The 20,336-nt window shown below is 35.4% G+C and overlaps 1 protein-coding gene across 1 annotated transcript in view; it reads left to right on the top strand.

Annotated features, from left to right (window-relative positions):
* Window positions 1–20,336, top strand: part of IL1RAPL1 (interleukin 1 receptor accessory protein like 1) — a 673,650-nt gene that overhangs the window by 315,919 nt on the left and 337,395 nt on the right. The window contains exon 2 of the mRNA XM_037378448.1: window positions 3,702–3,981. Coding sequence (XP_037234345.1) covers window positions 3,702–3,981 — 280 coding nt within the window. The remainder of the gene's footprint in view (window positions 1–3,701; window positions 3,982–20,336) is intronic.

The following is a 20,336-nucleotide window of genomic DNA, read 5'->3' as shown; positions in this document are numbered from 1 at the left end:
CCTACAAGCAGTTGTCCAGCACTTTGTCTAACTGGCTTTTGAACATGTCCAAGGATGGAGACTCCACAACCACCCTAGAAAACCTGAGCCAATGCTCACTCACCTTTACAGTAAAAAAGTGTTTCCCAATATTCAGAAAGATCCTCCTGTCTTTCAGTTTGGGTCCACTGCCTTTTGTCCTTTCACCAGACACCAGTGGAAAGAATCTGGCTCTGTGTTCTTTGCATCCTCCCTTCAGCTATTTATATTCATTAAGAAGATCCCCTCTCAGCCTTCTCCTTTCAAGGCTAGTCTCAGCTCTCAGCCTGTGCCCATAGCAGAGATGCTCCAGTTCCTCTAATCATCTTTGTGGCCCTTTGTTGGACTTCCTCCAGTCTGCCCGCATCTCTTATGTACTGAGGAGCCCAGAACTAGACACAGTACTCCAGGTGTGGCCTCACTAGTGCTGAGTAGAGAGGAAGGATCACCTCCTTTGCTCCTTTGATCTGTTGGCAATACGTTGACTAATGCAGCTCCTCATACTTCTTTTGCTGCAAGGTCACATCGCTGGTTCATGTTGAACTCTGTGTCCACTAGGACCACAGGTTCTTTTCTGCCAGGTTGCTTTCCAGCTGGGTGGCCCACAGCATATATTGGTGAACAGGGTTGCTCCTCCCCAGATGTAGGACTTTGCATTTCTTCTTGTTGAACTTCATGAGGTTCCTGCCAGCCCATTTCTCCAGCCTGTTGAGTACCATCTGGATAGCAACATGACCCTCTGGTGTATCAGCCACTCCTTTCACTTTTATGTCATCAGCAAACCTGCTGAAGGTATACTCTGCCGTATCATCCAGGTCATTACTGAAAATGTTAAACAGGACTGGACCCAGTGTTGACCGCCAGAGTGCACCACTATAAAAAACTTAAAATACAAATCCATAATATTTAGAACACGCCAGTATTCACACTTGCTTGAGTTAATATTCTCTTAAGCTATCTGGTGGGACATACTGATGTAGTTAGTGCCAACAAATGACCAAATAGTTCAGTAGATAGTTACTTTGAAATGTAATCTTGTACTTTGTGATGTGAAGTCTTAGTGTAAAACTCCAGACAATTCGAGGCATTTAGGATTGCTTGATTTATATTCTTTTTCCATAGAAGTTTCATCCAATTTATATAATCAAAATAACTATCTCACAGAGCATTAATATAAATAAAAAGCCTACCTATTCAATCTATTGTTAACATTCTCCTTAAATGAGAATTAATTTCTTTATTAAATGGATTCCTTAAAATTTAATTCTTTATTTCCTTAATTCCTAATTTCTTAAAACTCAGAAACTGAACTTTGATAGTTAGTTATCAGAAGTTTGGCAATGATCTCTCTGGTTTTGCATGTAAGTATAGAATACCTGCTAGTATGTTTGCCTAAGCCTACTAAACTGGACTGCATGTGATCCCGAACACTTTTTAATGAGGAACAGTGTGATGAAAAAAAGTTGAAGTTTCCTGCTCCACCTAGTTAAACCTTCATTCAATTTGAAGGCTTGAAATGGAGTTGCTGCTATTCTGCAGCATGTCCTCATGTATTCGTCAAGCTTAAGGAGCTGGGAACCATTAGAACTGAATATCCTGAGAGAGAAAATATGACTAGTGGAGTAATATTGTAAACCAAAGTGTACTAATGTAATTAGACAGTGAAAGGCAAGATTACAATTTGATAATAAAGTATGATGAAGAAGCTATTACCTGGTAAGTTATATAATGGAATTAAGTCTGCTTAGAGGTGCCTGTTAATTCATTTTTAGCAAGGGGATTTAGAAACAGAAAGAAATAGAATCAGATCAGAGAGAGAATGCTCTTTCCGAAAGATAAAAAATGAAATAATAAAAAATGTAAATGAATTCTGAAATAAACAGAAGTTAGTTTCTTATGTCCTGTGGGGAAGATAATGGTGTAGCCTTGTCCCCGTTCACTTCAATTTCTGCAAGAGTACATCTATGTCTTGTTGTAAAGTAACCTTGTAAAACTTACAGATTTTTAGGGACTGTTGGGTATGGAAACTGGAACAGGAACATATCAGTGTCCTTTCCTGATCTTAAAAGTAAACTCCAGAGGACACAATCCAAATATATATGATTTTTTGTTTGTTTTTCTCTATGTGAATTCTGTTCACAGTGCAAATTGATTCTAAAGCTTTTATTCTTTTTTCCTCCATCTTTCAATGTGGTATTGACATAGCTTTTTACTTACACAATGATGTCTGGAGATGTTTATGTTTTTCTTATTTTGCTATGTATAATAAGTACTGTGATATTATCCAAGTGTCAATCTCAAAAATCACTAATTGACATGCTATTCTCCCAAATAAGAGATTAAAATAAGTGTCTATGTTTAAAGTGCTAATAATACTGCTTTATTATGCCCAGTATTTTTAACTCTCTGTTAAAGTCAGTATTCAGTCAGCTTTAGGGTGAGAGGTATTTGATGTGACTTTAGCTTTGCAAACATTGATTTTCCAAGCTAGCTGGCTGTCTAATCTCTCTTACAGTTAACAAAAGTGGCAAATACAGAGACAAAATATTTATGAGTCATAGATATTCAATTTAAGATGAAAGAAATTGTCCTTTGAGTGTACTGATTGCTTTTGAACTGACTAGATCGGTGGCCTGATTAACTAGCTGAGGCTGGACAATGAGTTTTTAAATGAATGAACCTAATGGTGAATTTCCATGGTTGAAGTTCCTTAAGAAAAAAAAAAGCATAACCTTTTGTTAAGGAAGCTCTTGTAAAAAGTATCTGTTCTTTTGCTCTTTTGCTATTCTTCACTAAAAATAACAGGAAGTGGGAGGGATGTTGGGTGGTGGTGTTTGTTGGGTTTTTTTTGGAGGGGGGGGTTGGTTTTGTTGCTGGGCTTCAGAAAGTCAAATAAATTTGGTATTGCATTCTGATGAATAGTTATTGTGGGACAGTATTGACATTATTCAACAGGTGAAGAATATGAAAATTATTCTAGAATTATTATTAACCTGTACAGGAAAAAAATAAAAGCATTAATCATTTAAACTAATTTGTAATGTACTTTTAGAAAGACATGCATTCAAAGTAAGATCTGCTTACCCTGTTCTTGAACAATTCATCAAAAATGCTGATAGCAATTTTCCTGACAGTATCTTTTCTCGCATTTGCTCTTACTACTCTTATTGTTAAGACAGTTTCCTCTCCTCCTTCAAATCTAACCCAGACTTACACACTTTTTTGGTTTAGGCCACAGCTCCTTGTCCTAATGTCTTCTGAGATTGAGTAACACCTTATTTCATGTATGTGGTTACCTCGAAGGTATTTGATTGATGCAATTCACAGATTATGACACCCAGTATACCCACATGGCCTCTGTGTTGCAATAATTTCACACTAGTATTTTAAACTGGTCATACAGGAGTTCCATAGAATGAAAAAGAGCAATTGCTCCATTATTGTAGAAATTGTCAGCATTTAACACAACATCTCGTAATAACTCTGTTTTGCATAGACAAGTACCTGATGTTAATAGTGCGAAAAGGCAGTTAATTTTTCTGGGATCAAGAGTACCACTTTTGTGGTTGTCACTTAATGGACGTTTTTTTCAAATGCAGTGCTTTCCCACAATAAAGGTTGCTGTGTAAATAGTGCTCTCTGAAGCCTTTCATAATATCTTGTAATTTTCTTTTCTCTTTTAGCTGATGGATGCACTGACTGGTCTGTGGATTACAAGAAATATCAAGTTCTAGTAGGAGAACCTGTTCGTATAAAATGTGCACTCTTTTATGGATATATTAGAGCTAATTACTCCTTAGCCCAAAGTGCTGGACTTAGTTTGATGTGGTACAAAAGCTCTGGACCTGGAGATTTTGAGGAACCTATAGCTTTTGATGGAACTAGAATGAGCAAAGAAGAAGACTCCATTTGGTTCCGACCGACAGTGGTGCAAGACAGCGGACTCTATGCATGTGTTATAAGGTACTGTATTTTAATATACTGCATTTTAATTAACCATATATGAAACAAGACTCTTAATAGTGAGATTTTTGTGCCAAAGAAAAATGTTATCTGAGCATGTTTCTTTCTTCTCCTGGTATTCCCTTCCCTGAAGTGTTTCATGCTTATGTAGAAATAACTATTGAATGTCTTGAATATTTTTCTAATATGTAAGTTTAGGTAATTTATAGCAAAATCTAAAATTTGTAAGATGAGTGGGACTGGATGCATAAGTCATGTGTTCCTGCTTCTGCTTCTGATTTAAGTCTTACAATCACTATGCTAGAGTAAAAAAATTATTCTCAAATTCAGATTTAAATGCACATGGATTTTATTAAAGTTTCATTTAAATCACTTATTTCTATTAAAAAAAATGCTGTAAATCAGTTGCATCAAGGAAAATGGAAATTTACAATTCAGAATTTTTACAGATATACATCCTCTAGAACCAAATCTGGCTTAACCTGATAGTAGAGGCTGGGTGTCGGATATCTTCCAAAGCTATTTAACTTTCTTTGCATCAGGCTTTATCACCATGAATTGGACTAGACTTCACTTCCTGCTTTCTAAAACAGTTGTTCACCTTCTTTCTGCATCTTCAAGACAGTTTTCACTGAGATATTCTTTCCAGCCCTTTGCAGTCAAAAAGATCATCTAAGCACTTTCGTACGGTCTCACAGACTTATACTAGATTTTTTCTAGATGTGAAATTATGGAAATCCTAATTTGCATATAGAAAGTACAGAGAAGAGTCACTACTAATTGTTCAAAGGTTTGAAACAATTCATTATTGCAGTTAGCTGAACAGATGAAGCAAGGTTCCTCCCTGTCTGCATATCTGTACAAATAGTCTGGTTACTCATACACAATAGAAAGAGGCAAAAAGAAAGAGTAAGGTAACCAAGTGGCTAGAAAAGGAATGAATGATGAAGGTATTCCAATGCTGCAAGGATACTAAAGATATTTGGTAGTACCCCATTTACTTTTCTGTAGTTGAATCTTTGTGCAGACTTATATGTTTGGATGTTTAAAAACATTAATCGCTTTGGTAAGCGGTAATATTTAGTGAAGAAAAATGCATGAAAGCAACCAAGTCTTGCTCAGAAACGTGAGACTGGATATAAAGCAAGCATAAATCCAGACAAAAATAGGTAACAATAGAAGTTTAAATAATGCATTATAAATTACATTACAGTTGAAAAATCTCCAGCTTTAACAGACATTTCATTAGGTACTTATCAGCCATAAAAATACTGCCTATAGTTCATTCAGTGATATTCGGCTTAAAGTTTCAAATTCAGATAACTACCAGGTTCAAACTGGGAACAACAGCAATTATGGAGATGCTTCAAATCTATTTGTAGCCCCGGTTATTAACAAACCTGAGCATCTGCTTGAGAATCTTTAGCTGTTTCTATTAGTGACACACAGAAGCTAACATTTTAGATAAAGAGGTAACAGCAGAAATACAGAGAAGCATACAGGATTTTCTAGATCTACTTCTGAAAGATAGAAAGAAAGAAAGAAAGAAAGAAAGGAAGGAAGAAAGAAAGGAAGAAAGGAAGAAAGGAAGAAAGGAAGAAAGAAAAACAAATAAACTAACAGAGCAAAATAAGAAAGAAAGAAGGAGAAAGAAGAAAGAAAGATAATGAAATAAGGGAGGGAGGGAGGGAGGGAGGGAGGGAGGGACGCAGGGAGGGAGTCAGATTATTGTCCAGTCCTGTATTTGGCTTCCTTACCGTTGTTATGGCTTTGCACATCTGAAGGTAGAGGCCTCAAATGTAACAGTTTCTAACTCATTTTTCCACGTGAGCTTTCATCTTTGCTTTTCAGCTATATCTTAAATACCTCTACACAGCTTCACAGTTGCATTTTATGGTTGTATATTTACATGTAGGTATAGACATGCACCCACCCATATGGACATTATGTTGCTGAACTGCATAACCTCCCTGCTGTGTAGTTCAGTTAATATATAAGTTTTTACATAAGACAGAAATAAAACAGAATACCTTTAGATATAATTTTAAATAAAAGAACATTAATTTTATCTATTAAAGTTTCAACTATAAGTGCTTCAAATTATCATTGAAAAACATTAGTCTAGAACGGTATACGATACTCCCCCCTCCCCCCCTGCTCCCCTAGGCATGATTGGAAACCTGAGATTGCTGTGAATTTATGAAAAATAGTCCTTTATCTTCATCACTTGAAAATTCATTTTAATTTTAGGTAGCATAAATTTCTTCTATTAGGTAGGATGTGTTCCTGTGCTGATCAAATACAAAAATATTGGTTTTCTGTAGTTTAACAGATCTAGTTTTGACAGATCATGTTAATTATAGCTTAACCACTGTACCTATTTAACTGTTTGTATATGTACAGCTAGTTAAAATAATTGCAGTTACATGAATGATGCCTTATTATCAGCACATATTTTGTGAAATAAACATGAGATAATAACTATGAAGTTTAAAATAACAACATATGCAATTTATTTTTAGAGAAAATTGCCTTTGTCATTTGTTTGATTTTAATGAGGCTATGGAGCCTAACGATCCCCTACAGTAACATTGAATTAACAGTGTTCTTTCAGATATTATGAAGACTTCTTCCATTCATTTTAAGAGAATATGTTTCTATATATATATTATTCTGTCAGTTCCTAAAAACCATACATAGAACACAGTCATACTATATATGCACACAATTGTTTAATGTATTATCAGATATCCTGGATACAGAATATATAGGAGAATCTTTGCTTTATTGAAGGAAATGGGGAGCAAAAAAGAAATTAAATTAATTTTTCATAAACCTTGTGCACGCACCATTTTTTCATCATCTTGAATAATGTAAAAAACAATTACAAATGGGAATTACCATTTCACGGTAGCAACCATTTTTAAAATATGTCTTAGTGTAGGAAGGGCTTTTACCCTGGCCATATATACTTTATAAATATCTTTATTTCTTTATACAGTTATTGCCAATTATTAGCTTAAGAAAATAGTAAGTGTTCAGGTAACAACTAGATGTTACATCTGAATGAAAATAAAAAATATCAAAACAGAGAAAATATCTGTGCTTTACAGCAGTTTATCTGATAAGTTCAAAAACACGGTGTTCCCTAGATCTACATGGAATCCCCGGTTATGTTTAATTGTGTTAGTGGCATAGAAATCTGACAATGGATGAGAGAAATAAGCTTTCTTAAAGGAAGCCCAAATGTGCTAGTAATATAAAGAAATCTCTCAGAAGAGCCTGTTATTCTATTAATTCCTTTAAGTAAATATCATCACAGTGGTGAAGTAATTAACAGAAAAAGAGCAGTAGAAGAAGTTTTAAAATTACTCCAGAGTAGTTTGGCATGCAGATTTGCAAATTTTCATGATCTGCATTTATTTGAATACTTTTGAGTAAAGCCCAGAGGTCCTGGATTAAAGCATTGGCCCACACAATGAAAGTAGTTTGGGAAGCTTTTAGGAAATAGGCATTCATAGCCATGTGGCAAGAAAACTGAGGGGATAGAAAGGGAAAATGATGAGGGGGGGGGGCAAGGATAGAGATGTCTGTACCATTTAAGTTCTTTAAATGTTTGAACTACCATTACAGGTATTCCTACAGAAATCAGCAGCTCTGACAGCCTATTGAAGTGGTGTGCAAGTTCAGGAGAAGATTTATTGCGCACAGGAGGTGGACTGCCCTTGGTCCCTTCCTTTGTGTTGATTTGGTGTGTAGAGAGTAGGGGATGCAACGGACTGTGCCTTCATTGTTCCTACACTTCATTTTTAAGCTTGTCTGAGCTTTTTCCAAGGTCGTTTACTTTATGAAAATGTTTGGTAACCATGACAAGGAATCTGCCTTTTATGGTGATCAAGGTGTGATCCATCTCCTTTTTGGATGCAAGCTTGGTAGACTAGCCAGACATCCATCACATTTATCACTGCGACTTAGAGATGTCTTGGTGACTAGAAAAAGCCTTCAGGCTAACAGTAGGAATTCATACTGACTGGGTTACTGGAGCTTGCATTAAGTGTCCTGTACAGATAGAGAAAGCAGTTGCTAGTTCCTAGAAATGAGATCTGGGGTTTTCTGGAAGTTGATGCTTGTTGGAAGTCAAAAGATTGAAATCTGTTCTTTCTCCATTTCCCCTGTCCTTCTGACACTGCAGGGTGTCAGCTGTCTGACATTGATTGTACATGTTGAATACCTTTCATGTACATTAGGACAAAACAAATGCCTAATGCTGAAGAAATAAGCAGATGCATGCAAGGTGCCTCTTCTCATTCTTAAATAGATATAAGCTATGCATAATACTAAATTCCACATGTTTGCTATTCACTTGGCTCAGTGAGAACTTGACACTGTAAAAGAAGTGAGCATGGTAGTGAATAGATAAGAAAGCAATATGATCCCTAAAATGTGTAGAGTTATGATTTTAAGTGAAAAGTCTTGGACTAGTTGTAAGCAAGTCTGAGAACTAAGTTAGTCCAAATAATTGTTTTAGATAAGATTTCATTAAAGGATATATTCATTTATGGTGAGGGGAAATTAAGTAATGCCTGTACTTACACAGAATAAGGGAAGGATGTTGATACTGGAAAAGAAGAAGAAATTGATGTATTTGACTGAGCAGAAGGCATCGCTAATATCCCATTTTAACAGCTCTGAACTTACAGAAATGGCACAGACAATGCTTGAGGAGAGAATTACTTGAAGTAAAGCCTTCAATGTGATACCAAGTTTTTTACCACTAATTCTTTTGATGTTGAGAATCAAGCAATGCTGAAATACAGCAATGTAACAAATAACACAGTCTAACTATTGCTTCCACTATTTTATTAGAGATTTGCTTGTTTTTACCTAAGAGTACTTTTAGAATACCAGTTTTGCCTGTCCTTTGATTGTCAACATTGCACTTGTCACAATGAAATTAATATTCCTGACCAAAAAAGTAACACTTCAGGTCTCATTTCAGTATAATAGTAAAAGATGACTTATGTTTGGGTTTGCAGCTGTAATTTAAGATGGGAACATCCTAACATGGAGTCTGGTTGCATTAATATGCACTGCTTGTAGTAAGAAACATTTTGTTGAAGATAGGCAGTATTTTGTCCGTTTTGCCCTCTCCTGCTAACTCCACCCATCTTAGAAAAGGACCAAAAGCCATGAACAGTATGAAAGAAGTTGACTATCAACTGCCATTCTAGCAAATGTGGGAGGAGAAAATACATACAAAGTTAATTCCACATAATGGATACTTGAGTCGAAGGCAGATTATTTTCTTCCAGGCACTAGAGAAAATGGAAGACAAAAGCAAAGAACTCAAATGGCTTGCTATTTTCTTCCAGGCACTAGAGAAAATGGAAGACAAAGGCAAAGAACTAAAATGGCTTGCAAATATTCTCAAAATGATGGCTTCAATTATTTTTTTGTCTCCAAACTTTGTTAATAAATAGTTTTTTATTGTTTCCTCTAACAGAATTCAAAACAACCTAGCTGTATGGCTAGTAATAATAAGGGCCTCCTACCTTTTATATGACCATTTAGTTTTGCTCTTAACATCTTATTTCAAATTGTATTTTGAATCTCTGTCCTGCAAAGGCTTACCTCTGTGCATATAAACAGCCTGGCACTAGGAGCATTTCCAAGACACTTGCAAGGGAATGACATGTATGGCACTGGAGCTGGAGGAGGGTCAAAGTGGGATACATTTGGGCAAGCAACATGCTGCTGTGCACCAACTCTTAGGTAAAGAAAATGAGCTTTTTGTGGCTTTTTGGCTAAACCATCTGCTAGGTCCCATCAGCCAGACTAACAGATATAGTAGGAGTTTAGACAGCACACAGGTATGTGAATGTAAGTGGATCAGAGAACTAAAACGTTTTAAACTGAATCCCAAAGTAAATGGACTTCATTTGTGTATTCATATCACATACATTGAAATGCATTGGTTGATGTGAAAGGTAAAGGACATATCTCTATACTCAGTGCTATGTCATGACACCAACATTTTAAAATATTAGACTTATTTTGAAAGCCTCTAATGTAAGAATGTGATATGATTGAATTAATTTATAATCAAAATTCTTCTGAAATGCAAATCTAAAATAGTGGTTAAGGTTCCCAAATTTCATCAAACTGACTTAAAAGCCATCATTTCAACAAACAAGACTCTTAGTAATTAGATTAACATTTCCAAGGTTTCTGAACAAATAAATATTAGAAATATTGCTTTAAAAAAGGGATTGAAAATCAGCAACTGAGATTTTTCCAAGGTTTCTGAACAAATAAATATTAGAAATATTGCTTTAAAAAGGGGATTGAAAAGCAGCAACTGAGATTCTTTAGTCAGACTTTAAAGAAGCATGAAATAGTAGATGATCTGTGGTAAAGTCTTGCATAACTTCCTCAGAAGGGTTGAATGTGAAAAGAGTGTGTAAAGGACCCAAACCCGGAAAATTTACAGATACTGTAGAGAGACTAAAGAGAACCTGCCTGCTGACTACTTTCTGGTGTCATTATGGTAGGAACAAAAAAAGATGCTATGAAGGTGCTATGTTTTCAGGATGTGTTTGGAACAATTCAATCAACCCTTGCTTCCCACAGCTATTAGACCATTTTGCCCAAACCAAGACCGATGTAAAGCAGTCCTAGCAGCATTCAGAATTTCCTTCATGGTCCTTGTTCTGAACCTTGCTTCTCTCTCCTCTCCTTTCGTAAAACAAGGAGAGGTACCCAATACTACCAAAAATGAAGAAGAGGTTGTGTGGTTCCCAGCATACAAAAGACTGAAATGGTGGGGGCCTCACCCCTCCCCTCCCCTCCTCACATCATTTCACTTCTCACTTCTTCTTGCTTCTTCTCTATTTCGGTCAAATAATAACAATTAAAAAAAATCTCCTGTGACTTCTTTTTTATCTGATATAGGATGAAAGGAGAAATATCTTTGTTGCAAGTCTTCAGGCTGGGGCTTTATTATCTATCAAGGAGGTGTTCATGTATGCTATGGAATATTCAGCAAATGTAAGATAATGGCACGGTGATAAAAAAATTATAAAGTGATTTTAAAAATTTATTTCTTACCTATAAGGAGAAATATTTTTTTAAAAAATTAGATTTAAATCAGGTAGACATTTGGACAGTTGTTACAGTCAAAGCAAAACTGTTGAGGGGGAAAACAGTGGTAAAAGTATCCATGGGAAATAAGTAGACTGTAGTTAAATAAATTACATCTTTTCATTTAAGTTTTTCAGTATGTCTAAAAGATTCTTTTTTGGCAGTCCATTAAATAACTTTATTGAAATTCTGGCTCCTAGGCAAAAACATTAGTGAGAGATTTTCAGGTCTAGTGGGTTTTGGGTTTGTTTTTTGTTTTTTGTGTTTATTTGCTTCTTAAAAAAAAAGCTTTTAATGGTAATATTACTGTTCCAGCTAAAATCTTGAAAGCAGTGAACCGTTAAAAAAATCCATGAACTGAAGAAAGCTTATAAGATATCTCTCATCTTTTAAACATGGTTCCAGATTTCTCAGTGTAGTTTTTTGTTTTGGTTGGTTGGTTTTTGGTTTGGTTTGGTTTTTTTTGGGGGTGAGAGGGTGGGTGGGGAAGTTCCTGGTTCTTATTAACAAGACATATGAAGGAAAATTAATCAGCTATGCTACATGACCAAAATGCAAAGGTTTAAATGTTAGAAGACCAAAGATATAAATAAAAAAGGCAATGACTGGGAGATTAAAAAACTGTCATGATTATTTTGAGGACTTCTCTCACTGGTTTTGAGCATCAGAAATTCTGTGCCTATCCTTTTGGGATAAAAATAGTATCTCTCATCAAAAAGACAGAGTAGCATGATTTGCAGGGAGGATGATAAACAAAAGAAGAAGAAATTGAAGAATAAATGTGTTAGTCTATAGAATCTTGAAGGCATATTCTCTTGTTGCAAAGCCTTATTCTGACTTACTTCTATTTTGCTTGTTTTTTCAATCTCCAAAGTCTAAAGTTTTAAAGAAATAAAGAAATCCTTCTGTTTCGCTAATTATATCTCTAAACAATTTTTGAGTGGATTATATGAAGCATGTGACTTTTGTCTATTTACACTGTGACAAGGGTTTATTACATAGAATTGTTTTAAACAGTGATGGCTATTAAAATGTACTATCCCTGTTTTTAAGGGTATCATCCGATAGTCACATATGAGTTCATCAAAATATATGCTAAGACATGTCTCTGTCAAATACACATTTTTTAAATTAACAATATAAATAAATATGTATTTACATTATAATAATTATATAATTATAAACTACTACTACTGGAATAAGTATGTAACATTTTTCTGCTAAAAATCATATTTAGCATTTATGTGGGGTGTTTTGTTCCTTATTCAAAATGTAAATTAGATGCTGCCCATCTCACTGGGAGGCTATAGTTAATTATTAATACTCTTGCTGAATAAAAATGAAGATCCAGACCCTCAAGATAGTAAATATCATAAAAAACAGCTAAAAGATGTTATTACATTTGTATATTTCCTGGGACTGAGAAAGAGGGGGATTTGGATTAAATATTTAAAAAAATATTTTGGTCAATAATAGTTTGTTTTAGTAGCACCCATTCTTAAATGTTTGTGTCTGCTAAACTATGGAAAAGATGTGTGACTCAAACGTTTCATCTCATTATGAGATAGCTGATAGCTTGTAACAATGGAGGGAACTGGAGGAAAAAGCAACAGATATTAATTTACACAGCCTGTATGTTAATGAAATATTGCCTTGGAAATGTAGGGCATGAGGAGAAGCAAGTTACTGACTGGCAAATTCAAATAGCAGGAAGTGCTGATGCACGCGAGCCAGTATCTAGTGTGCAGAGGGTAAAGTACCTGGAGAAGTCATGTGAGACCTCAAAGTGACTTCATTTTTAATGTGCTAGAAGTAAAAAACCAACATCTCGTAACACCTAAATAATTTGGATTCAAAGAATATTTATTATTCTATTATGATAAAGTCAGAGTTCACATGTAAGCATAAGATAATGATCCATGTCTGTAATGACCATGTATCATAAAGAATTGTTTCATCAGTTCCAGCAGTGACTGTACAATGACTAAAGTTTAACTCTTTTGTAGTAAAAAGTATATTCAGAATTGATACTAGTCTAAATTGGTGAATTTACAATATATTTTTTTAATGTCTTCCAGACATAAAGCTTACAAACAGACAAGCAAGTAAAAATAATGTTTAACACTGAAAATAATGAAGAAAAATTAATCAACTATGCTACATAACCAAAATGCAGTTTAAAATGTAAGACCACCAAATAAATAGATATTTGTAACACTGAAAATTATATTGTGCAGATATTCCCACTATAGAGGAAAACTAACTATATTTGCATGTTTGATGCTTGCTCAGGACTACCATCTCTCAAAGTAATGTAACCTGGTGCTGCTAATTTCAAAGTTTATGAGACTGACCCAACAGATCTTGAAGTATTTAATTGCAGAGACTAAGAAGATGATCAAAGGTCAAGATTGTCTCTATAAACTTAATTCAGCCTTTTAATGCAGGAAGCATTATGATATAGTCTTTGAGAGCTAAAATTTCACTTCATTTAGGAAATTAATCAAGATTGGACACTGAGGACTCCTGTTTTCACTTATTGCAAGAGTTAGTGTGTGAATGCAAATACACACCCCAGTACAGACACACATGTATCCATAGTTGTACATTAGCATATACATGCATATATATATGCATGCTGAACCGAGAAAGAGAATTAAAGGCAAGAAGGGATGGTCTGAATATAGTTAATGAGGACATGCGTGAAAACTGGGTTTATTTTTTTTCTGTCACAGACATACGAATATGGATAAGTCTTTGCAATGCATTTGGCCTTTCTTTTTTTGGGATTGTACTGTGGATTCTGGCCACTCTTTTTCAGGCTGCACTAAAAAGAACCCCTGCAAGGCATTATTTCAAGGGTTTATATATATATATATATATATATAAATATATAATGATAATAATAAGAAATATGCAAATAAAATTTGTCAGTCATCAGGAAATTTTTATAATGTGACCTTTCCATGATTTTGGCATTGATTTTTGCAGCCTTGCAGGCTAATTCTTCACATAAACTATTCAAAATACATGGCAACATATAGGGAGATAAGGTGACTTTTTTGGTTTAGCTGTTTTATCTGGATACATTTTCATACATATACCTGTTGTCTAAAGTGAAAAAGATCCCAAAGTTTTATCAAACATATGTAATTTAATTTGAGGGTTACATGTAAAAATAAACTTTAAAAAAAGTAGTCTAAAAAAGAAATCTAAGATTATTGAGTTTTGCCTAGTATGTTAAGTTGCTTTATGATAACCTTGAAGAACAGAAAATGCTTTTTATATTCTCTCTTTTCAGTTTTTTACAATATGTAGTGAAAAGAACAAATAATGAAGAGTTATGATTTTTAGCCCCTTTCAAGCAAGTGTTTTCATTTTCGAGCACAAGATGAACTGGATAGATTTAGCAGAAAGGAACAATCAACTACACAATCAGCTTCATTTCCATTAATTTCTTGAGTTTTTAAGATTAAGTTGGCTGGCTTCTAAGGGCAGAGTGTACAGATTAAAGTTCATCACCTTCAACTGTGAGTTATATAAAGTGACAGAGATTGCTCAAAGAAGCATGAGTATTAATGCATTTTCAGTGACAAGTTCATGAAATTGTTTTGTTGTGGTTTGGGTTGTGGTTTGGTTTCTTCTCCCCCTTCCCCCTACACCCCCCCCAACACCACCCACCCCCACCCCACCCCCGCTGAAATGTTTTTTTTTATCTTTTCTGGGTGTTACCATTAATCCCACTCAATATAAACAGTTCAGTTCCATGTTTGGTCCCAGGTGTAATTCTGCCTCAATATTCATACTAACTCTATCCTGGTTTTGTAAAGTTTTGTGAAAACTGAAGGAAATTCCTTTTTCCAACGTGTAGCACCTAGTTCGGGCCAAGGCCAGGTAGGTTGGGGATCTTGTATGGTACTAGTTAGGCTTCAGATTATGCATTCAATGCCTAAAGAAGATACCTGTAACAACCCTGTGAAGATGCGGGTGGGGTGAGGGGGGAAGTAAAACATACAAGACATCAGCACTGTATCTCTTGGTCTCACTGTGTATTGTAGCAAAATGTGTCTTGAATAACCAACAGGACAATATTTCAATGAAAGCTTGTGGAGAACTGCAGGGAGAAGTGTTGGAAGGCATAAGATAGGAAAGATGTAAGTGATTTTTCTTCTACAGACAGGTCAGCCTTAGTCAGAACCTGGTGAAGAAGACAGAGGGATGATCCAGGGAGGAAAATTGTACCATTGGTATCAACAATCGGAAAGGAGTGTGAAGATTTCTCTGGCCATTCAAGTAAAATCTTTCCAATGATTAAGGGCAAAACTGAAGAAACTACAGGTTTTCACCTGTGCATAGCAGCTGCCATTGACCTCACTTGCAGTTCTTCCTACTTCATCTGTTATTCTGCATTCTCATATTTGATGTTGTGGTCCTCCGTTCAGAAAGTGGGCTTCAGTTATAGTTGCTTTTCTTGATCCAGAAAGAACTATTTATCTCCCCCACAATTTCTAGGAAAGGTGTTTCTGCATTTTTGCTGCCTTAATAAATAACTCTTCTCCTTCATGCATAGATCTGAATATGCATAGATGTATAGTATATGAAGATAAATACATATGCATGCATGTATATTTTATGTATCTATGTGTGTATGTATGCAGGGAATAATAGGATTAATGACTGTGAGGCCCAAGTTCCCAGCTTCTCTTAATCTAGATTCCATGAACATGATTCTTACACCTTACAAGTAGCAGTCAGTAACCCCCAGCTGTGGCATGTTATTAAATGAAGAAGCACATAGTCAAATACACCCTCACCGTTCTGTCTTTACAGATAGTAAGTAAATGACAGTCACAGACAGTTTCTCTATATATGGAATTATTTCTACTAAAATAACTGAGGTTCATTGTATCTTCAGTATACTTTAAAGTATGACTATCAATATGGTACTCTGCTTTCAAAGCTGAACCAGATGTATTGAAATTTGTGTTCTTTATTAGTGTTATGTACTAAAAGTATCTTTGCTAGTAACATCTTTGCTTTTGGCTACACTTTTCTTGTATTGCTTTTCTGTTTGTGGATTCTTGGCAAAAGACAAGGTCTTTTAAAAATTAAATTTATTTCAGCATAATATTTACAATTAAGGCAAATGAAAAATAAAACCAAAAATCTTGCCTTTTAATGGAAATGTGCTCCCAGAACCTCTTTTTCACTCAGTACTGAGGGAAAGAAGAATAAGGTGCCTAGACCTCCTCACTTTGTATCTCTGTTCAGCACCTGATTGGAGCAGATTCAGTCTCAGCAAACCCAAGGACTTTCTATTTGAATGCAGTCAAGGGACATGTGGGATGCAGTGTCCTGCAGCATGTTGCTGCATAACACTAATAATAAAGTTTAAAAATCAAAAGATGAGGCTTCTAAACAAACATCTTTACTCAATTCACTACAGGAGCACTGGATATGCAGTATGCTAGGACTGACAGGCATTAGTTTTGCCACTGCTCCCAGCTGAACTGAAAAAGAGTATCTAGAGAATATGCACTTGAAACTAACACAGCAAAAAAAGGCTTTACCTGTAGCCACTGTTCTGGCCTCAAGGCACCTGATTCTCATTTGCTTTAAGAACAATTCTTTCCCCAATAGGGAAGGGGTTCTGCTATCACCAAAATGCAGAACACACGAGTACTTTTCAGTGGGAAATTCTTCCCTCACAAAGTGTCTGAGTTTTGACTTAGATTCTGACTTAGTCTCTGGAATTTGGCTGATAACTCCAGTGGGACCTGGATTTGCAGTTATCAGCTCATATTAAAAACTGCAGAGCTGTTAAAAAGGTACAAACACATTTTTTCCTTCTATCATCACTAATGTATTTTAATTTGAAATATAGTTCAAAGGGTCGCTGGTAATATTGTTAACCACATAGTCTTAACTTGAAGGTAGGAGTACTCAGTTAAGCAGCTGGAACTCAGGAATTGAGTCTACATAAGTTACACATGGAGTAAAGGTTTTTCAGCTGCTTATGCTGTCATTTCAAGTACATATCATTTAACGGTCATTTTCACTTAATCAAGGTTTATTTGAAAGGAGTTAATCTGAGAATAAAATTTTCACTTAACTCTTCAGTGCAAACAATTAGCTCTTTATGAATTGTTTGGCTCAAGTTTTCAGAATGGGGCAGAAAAAAGGAAAAATAATTTCCCTGGGAGATTGCAGTCCAATATTTTAGTTTGAAAGGGGAAAAGTTAATGAAAAACTTGGATAGTGCAGTGATAAAACTGTATGCGAGCTTATAAGGAAATGAAATCCTTTGTATTCAGTTCAGGATATGCAGTAAGTAAAACCAGGATCTGCATACTGAGTGGTAAGATAGAAAGAAGGATGACAGCAGAGCACATTTACCAGGGCTTGTACATCCATTGTGCATCCAGAGTACCAAATAAGAAGAGGAAGTGGAAAAGTGGAGAAAAAACTGGGGGTAAAAAAATGTGCTCATGCTATTTAAAGATAACATTGTAATATAGGCACAGAGGTTGGCAGGATTAAGGAAACTTTAATTACTGCATTCCTTTACATCTAATTTTCTTAATTCACATTTTTTTGTTCATGCATTTTAAATCTACAGATCCGTTGGAGTAGAATTTTACGGCTTTAATTTTAATGGGTTGTGTATACCTTGTTAAAATTAATATGTTATCTCAAATCTTCTGTCCTATGAATTTTACCCCAGGCTCTAGAGCGCTATATGTAGAGAAGTTATTAACAAGTTGTATAGATTTAATGATATACAAAATTATAAGTCCTTGTCTTTCTTAGAAACTTCTCTAAGATGTGGTCAGATTCCATAGCAACACACAGATCTTTCCCGTTTCTAGGCTGTATGGTTCTCTTAGGCCCCCATGCAGGAATGAGCGGGACGATGTCCCCGGGCAGGCACAGATGATGCTGGTGGTGGCACTGAGGGTGTGTCTGGTCTCCCCACTGCAGAGCGCTGGCAGCTATGCACCAAAATACCCTCTCTGCAAAGGAAGTCCTTCACATTAGCATTGTTTTCAGGTTTGGAAAGTGACAGCCCCTTTTCCTACTGACATCAGTGTTGCATCGATCCATTCATCACTGCAAATGAGAAGAAGAACGGCCTTGGATAAATGTGAGATCTACTGGGCTGTTATGATACACTGACAGTAAATATTCCATTCATGCTGATGGAAATTGCTAATTTTTCCATTTGGCTCTCAAGCGCTGAAGCCAAAACAGCATGCAGACTCCTTTATGGGCTCCAGAAACACCCTCTCAGGCTTGTCTGCTCATTATTCAAGGGCTGTTACATTGGAACAGCGGTCTGGCCTGAAATATTGCCCCTTGCTTTTAAAAAGTTGTTCAATTTTTCCACTACGAATAGTTTTCTTTATGAGACCAGATTTTTGTTTGTTTATTATTTTGTGGGAAAGTTTATTTATTGAGGGAACCATGCTAATACTGTACAGGTTCTAGCGTTAGACTTTTTTGGTCACAGGGAGTCTTCAACAGGGAATGAATGAAAACAGGGACTCTTAACTTCTCATATTGTTCACCAAAGATAAAATACTTAGTTGTTTAATTAAGAAATAAACCAGCAGGGTATGTAATAACGTACAATTTGTTTAGAGTGGCATTTTCAAGCTATACTTTCCTACTCTCTGTAAGAAAAATTTTCCCACACGTCTTCAAATTTGTGGGTGTTCAATGCATGAGGAAAACTAGCAAAAACCAAATGAAATTAAATCAGTTAAAATAGAAGAGTTTGGATGATTTTCTTTTCTCCTTCTTTCTAACATGTACTTATATAAAAAATAATAACATTAATCAGTAAATGCCGTTTCTGTGGATTTGACGTGGTCTGAAAATGTGACTTGCACCAGCTTTCATGACAGCTATATTCTTTCAATGAAAAACGATACAATTGCATGACAAAATAATATTAAAAAAATATGTATGATCCAGATTTTTCTAGGCATTCTTTAAGCACTGAACACCAGAGCCCTCCAGTCCCACCAGGGCAGAGCAGGCATAGCTGATGGCTGGATGAGTTAAGCTGTGCTGGACAGGGGGTCCCTGCTGTCTCACACATAAGACTTGGCGTAAAGTGATTTACATGGGACAGCAGATGTTGTCTTATGTGGGGAATATGGGGTGTGTCAAAGCATGTATGTCTTCCCTCTGAAATGATGTGAGAGGGGAGTAAAAATATGGTTGAGGCTTATAGCAAACTATGGCATAACATTCTTCCATGAAACAGAACAGCAAACATTTCATAAAAAGCTTAACTTTGGGAAACTACAGTGAATCCTACTGTCAGTCTCTCTTCGCAAAGTCTCATTTAAATAGTGACTTTAAATGAGCAATCTGATTGTGTTTCAGTAATTTGCTGTCTCTGAGAACATCACTGATATACAGTACTTTCGTTGACCACCATGTTTTACTCTGTTTAGAAACTGCGTTGAAGAAATTTAATCTGAGTGACAGAATAACTATTACAGACTCTCTTCTTTTGGCAGTCTTCAGACTGCTAAAGGGAGAGTAATGTTTCTGAGTGAACAGCTACACGTTTAATAAAGTTTTTAGCATTTTATATGCACTATCATTACACTCTGATTCTTCTTTCTGTCTGGAAGAGGTGAGAGCCAGCTTTATGTTTGTTGAAGTACTGTATATCAAATTCGTAAATCTTGCAAGTTACAATATAGAAACAGTCTGTGTTTCTGTAAATCTGAACTGCATTGTGAATGCTATTTCTTTTAAAAATATACATAATCATTGTGAGTAGGATGATCATTTTTATTTTCTGTCACAAAAAAAAAAAAAAAAGAAAATATTTAATGTAAGAGGACCATCATCTGCTACTCAATAACTGTTATGCAGCAATTGATAGAAATTGGTAAGGAAGTAATTTTCATGTGTTTAAAGTGGTTTTGATGTATCAGTATAGTTAGCAATCACAATCAAATGTGGGTGATTTACTCACCCTGTACTACACTCTCAGAATTGTTACATTTTATTTTTCTATTCTCATTTTAAGTGCTTAAAGGGTCTATTTTTTAAGTAATTTCAGCTTCCTTAATTCGCAAATTATCACTTCAGTTAAAAGAAATGTAAAGGGTTTGACATGCAGAGTATCCCAAAAAGGTCTTTCCGTATTTACAGTTTTTATGATCCTGGCTATGTTATGAACTTTATATGAA

Source organism: Falco rusticolus, chromosome 2 (genome assembly GCF_015220075.1).
Source record: "Falco rusticolus isolate bFalRus1 chromosome 2, bFalRus1.pri, whole genome shotgun sequence".
Classification (NCBI taxonomy): domain Eukaryota; kingdom Metazoa; phylum Chordata; class Aves; order Falconiformes; family Falconidae; genus Falco; species Falco rusticolus.
Note: the sequence above shows the minus strand (reverse complement) of the source record. Positions and strands in the feature narration are given on the sequence as shown.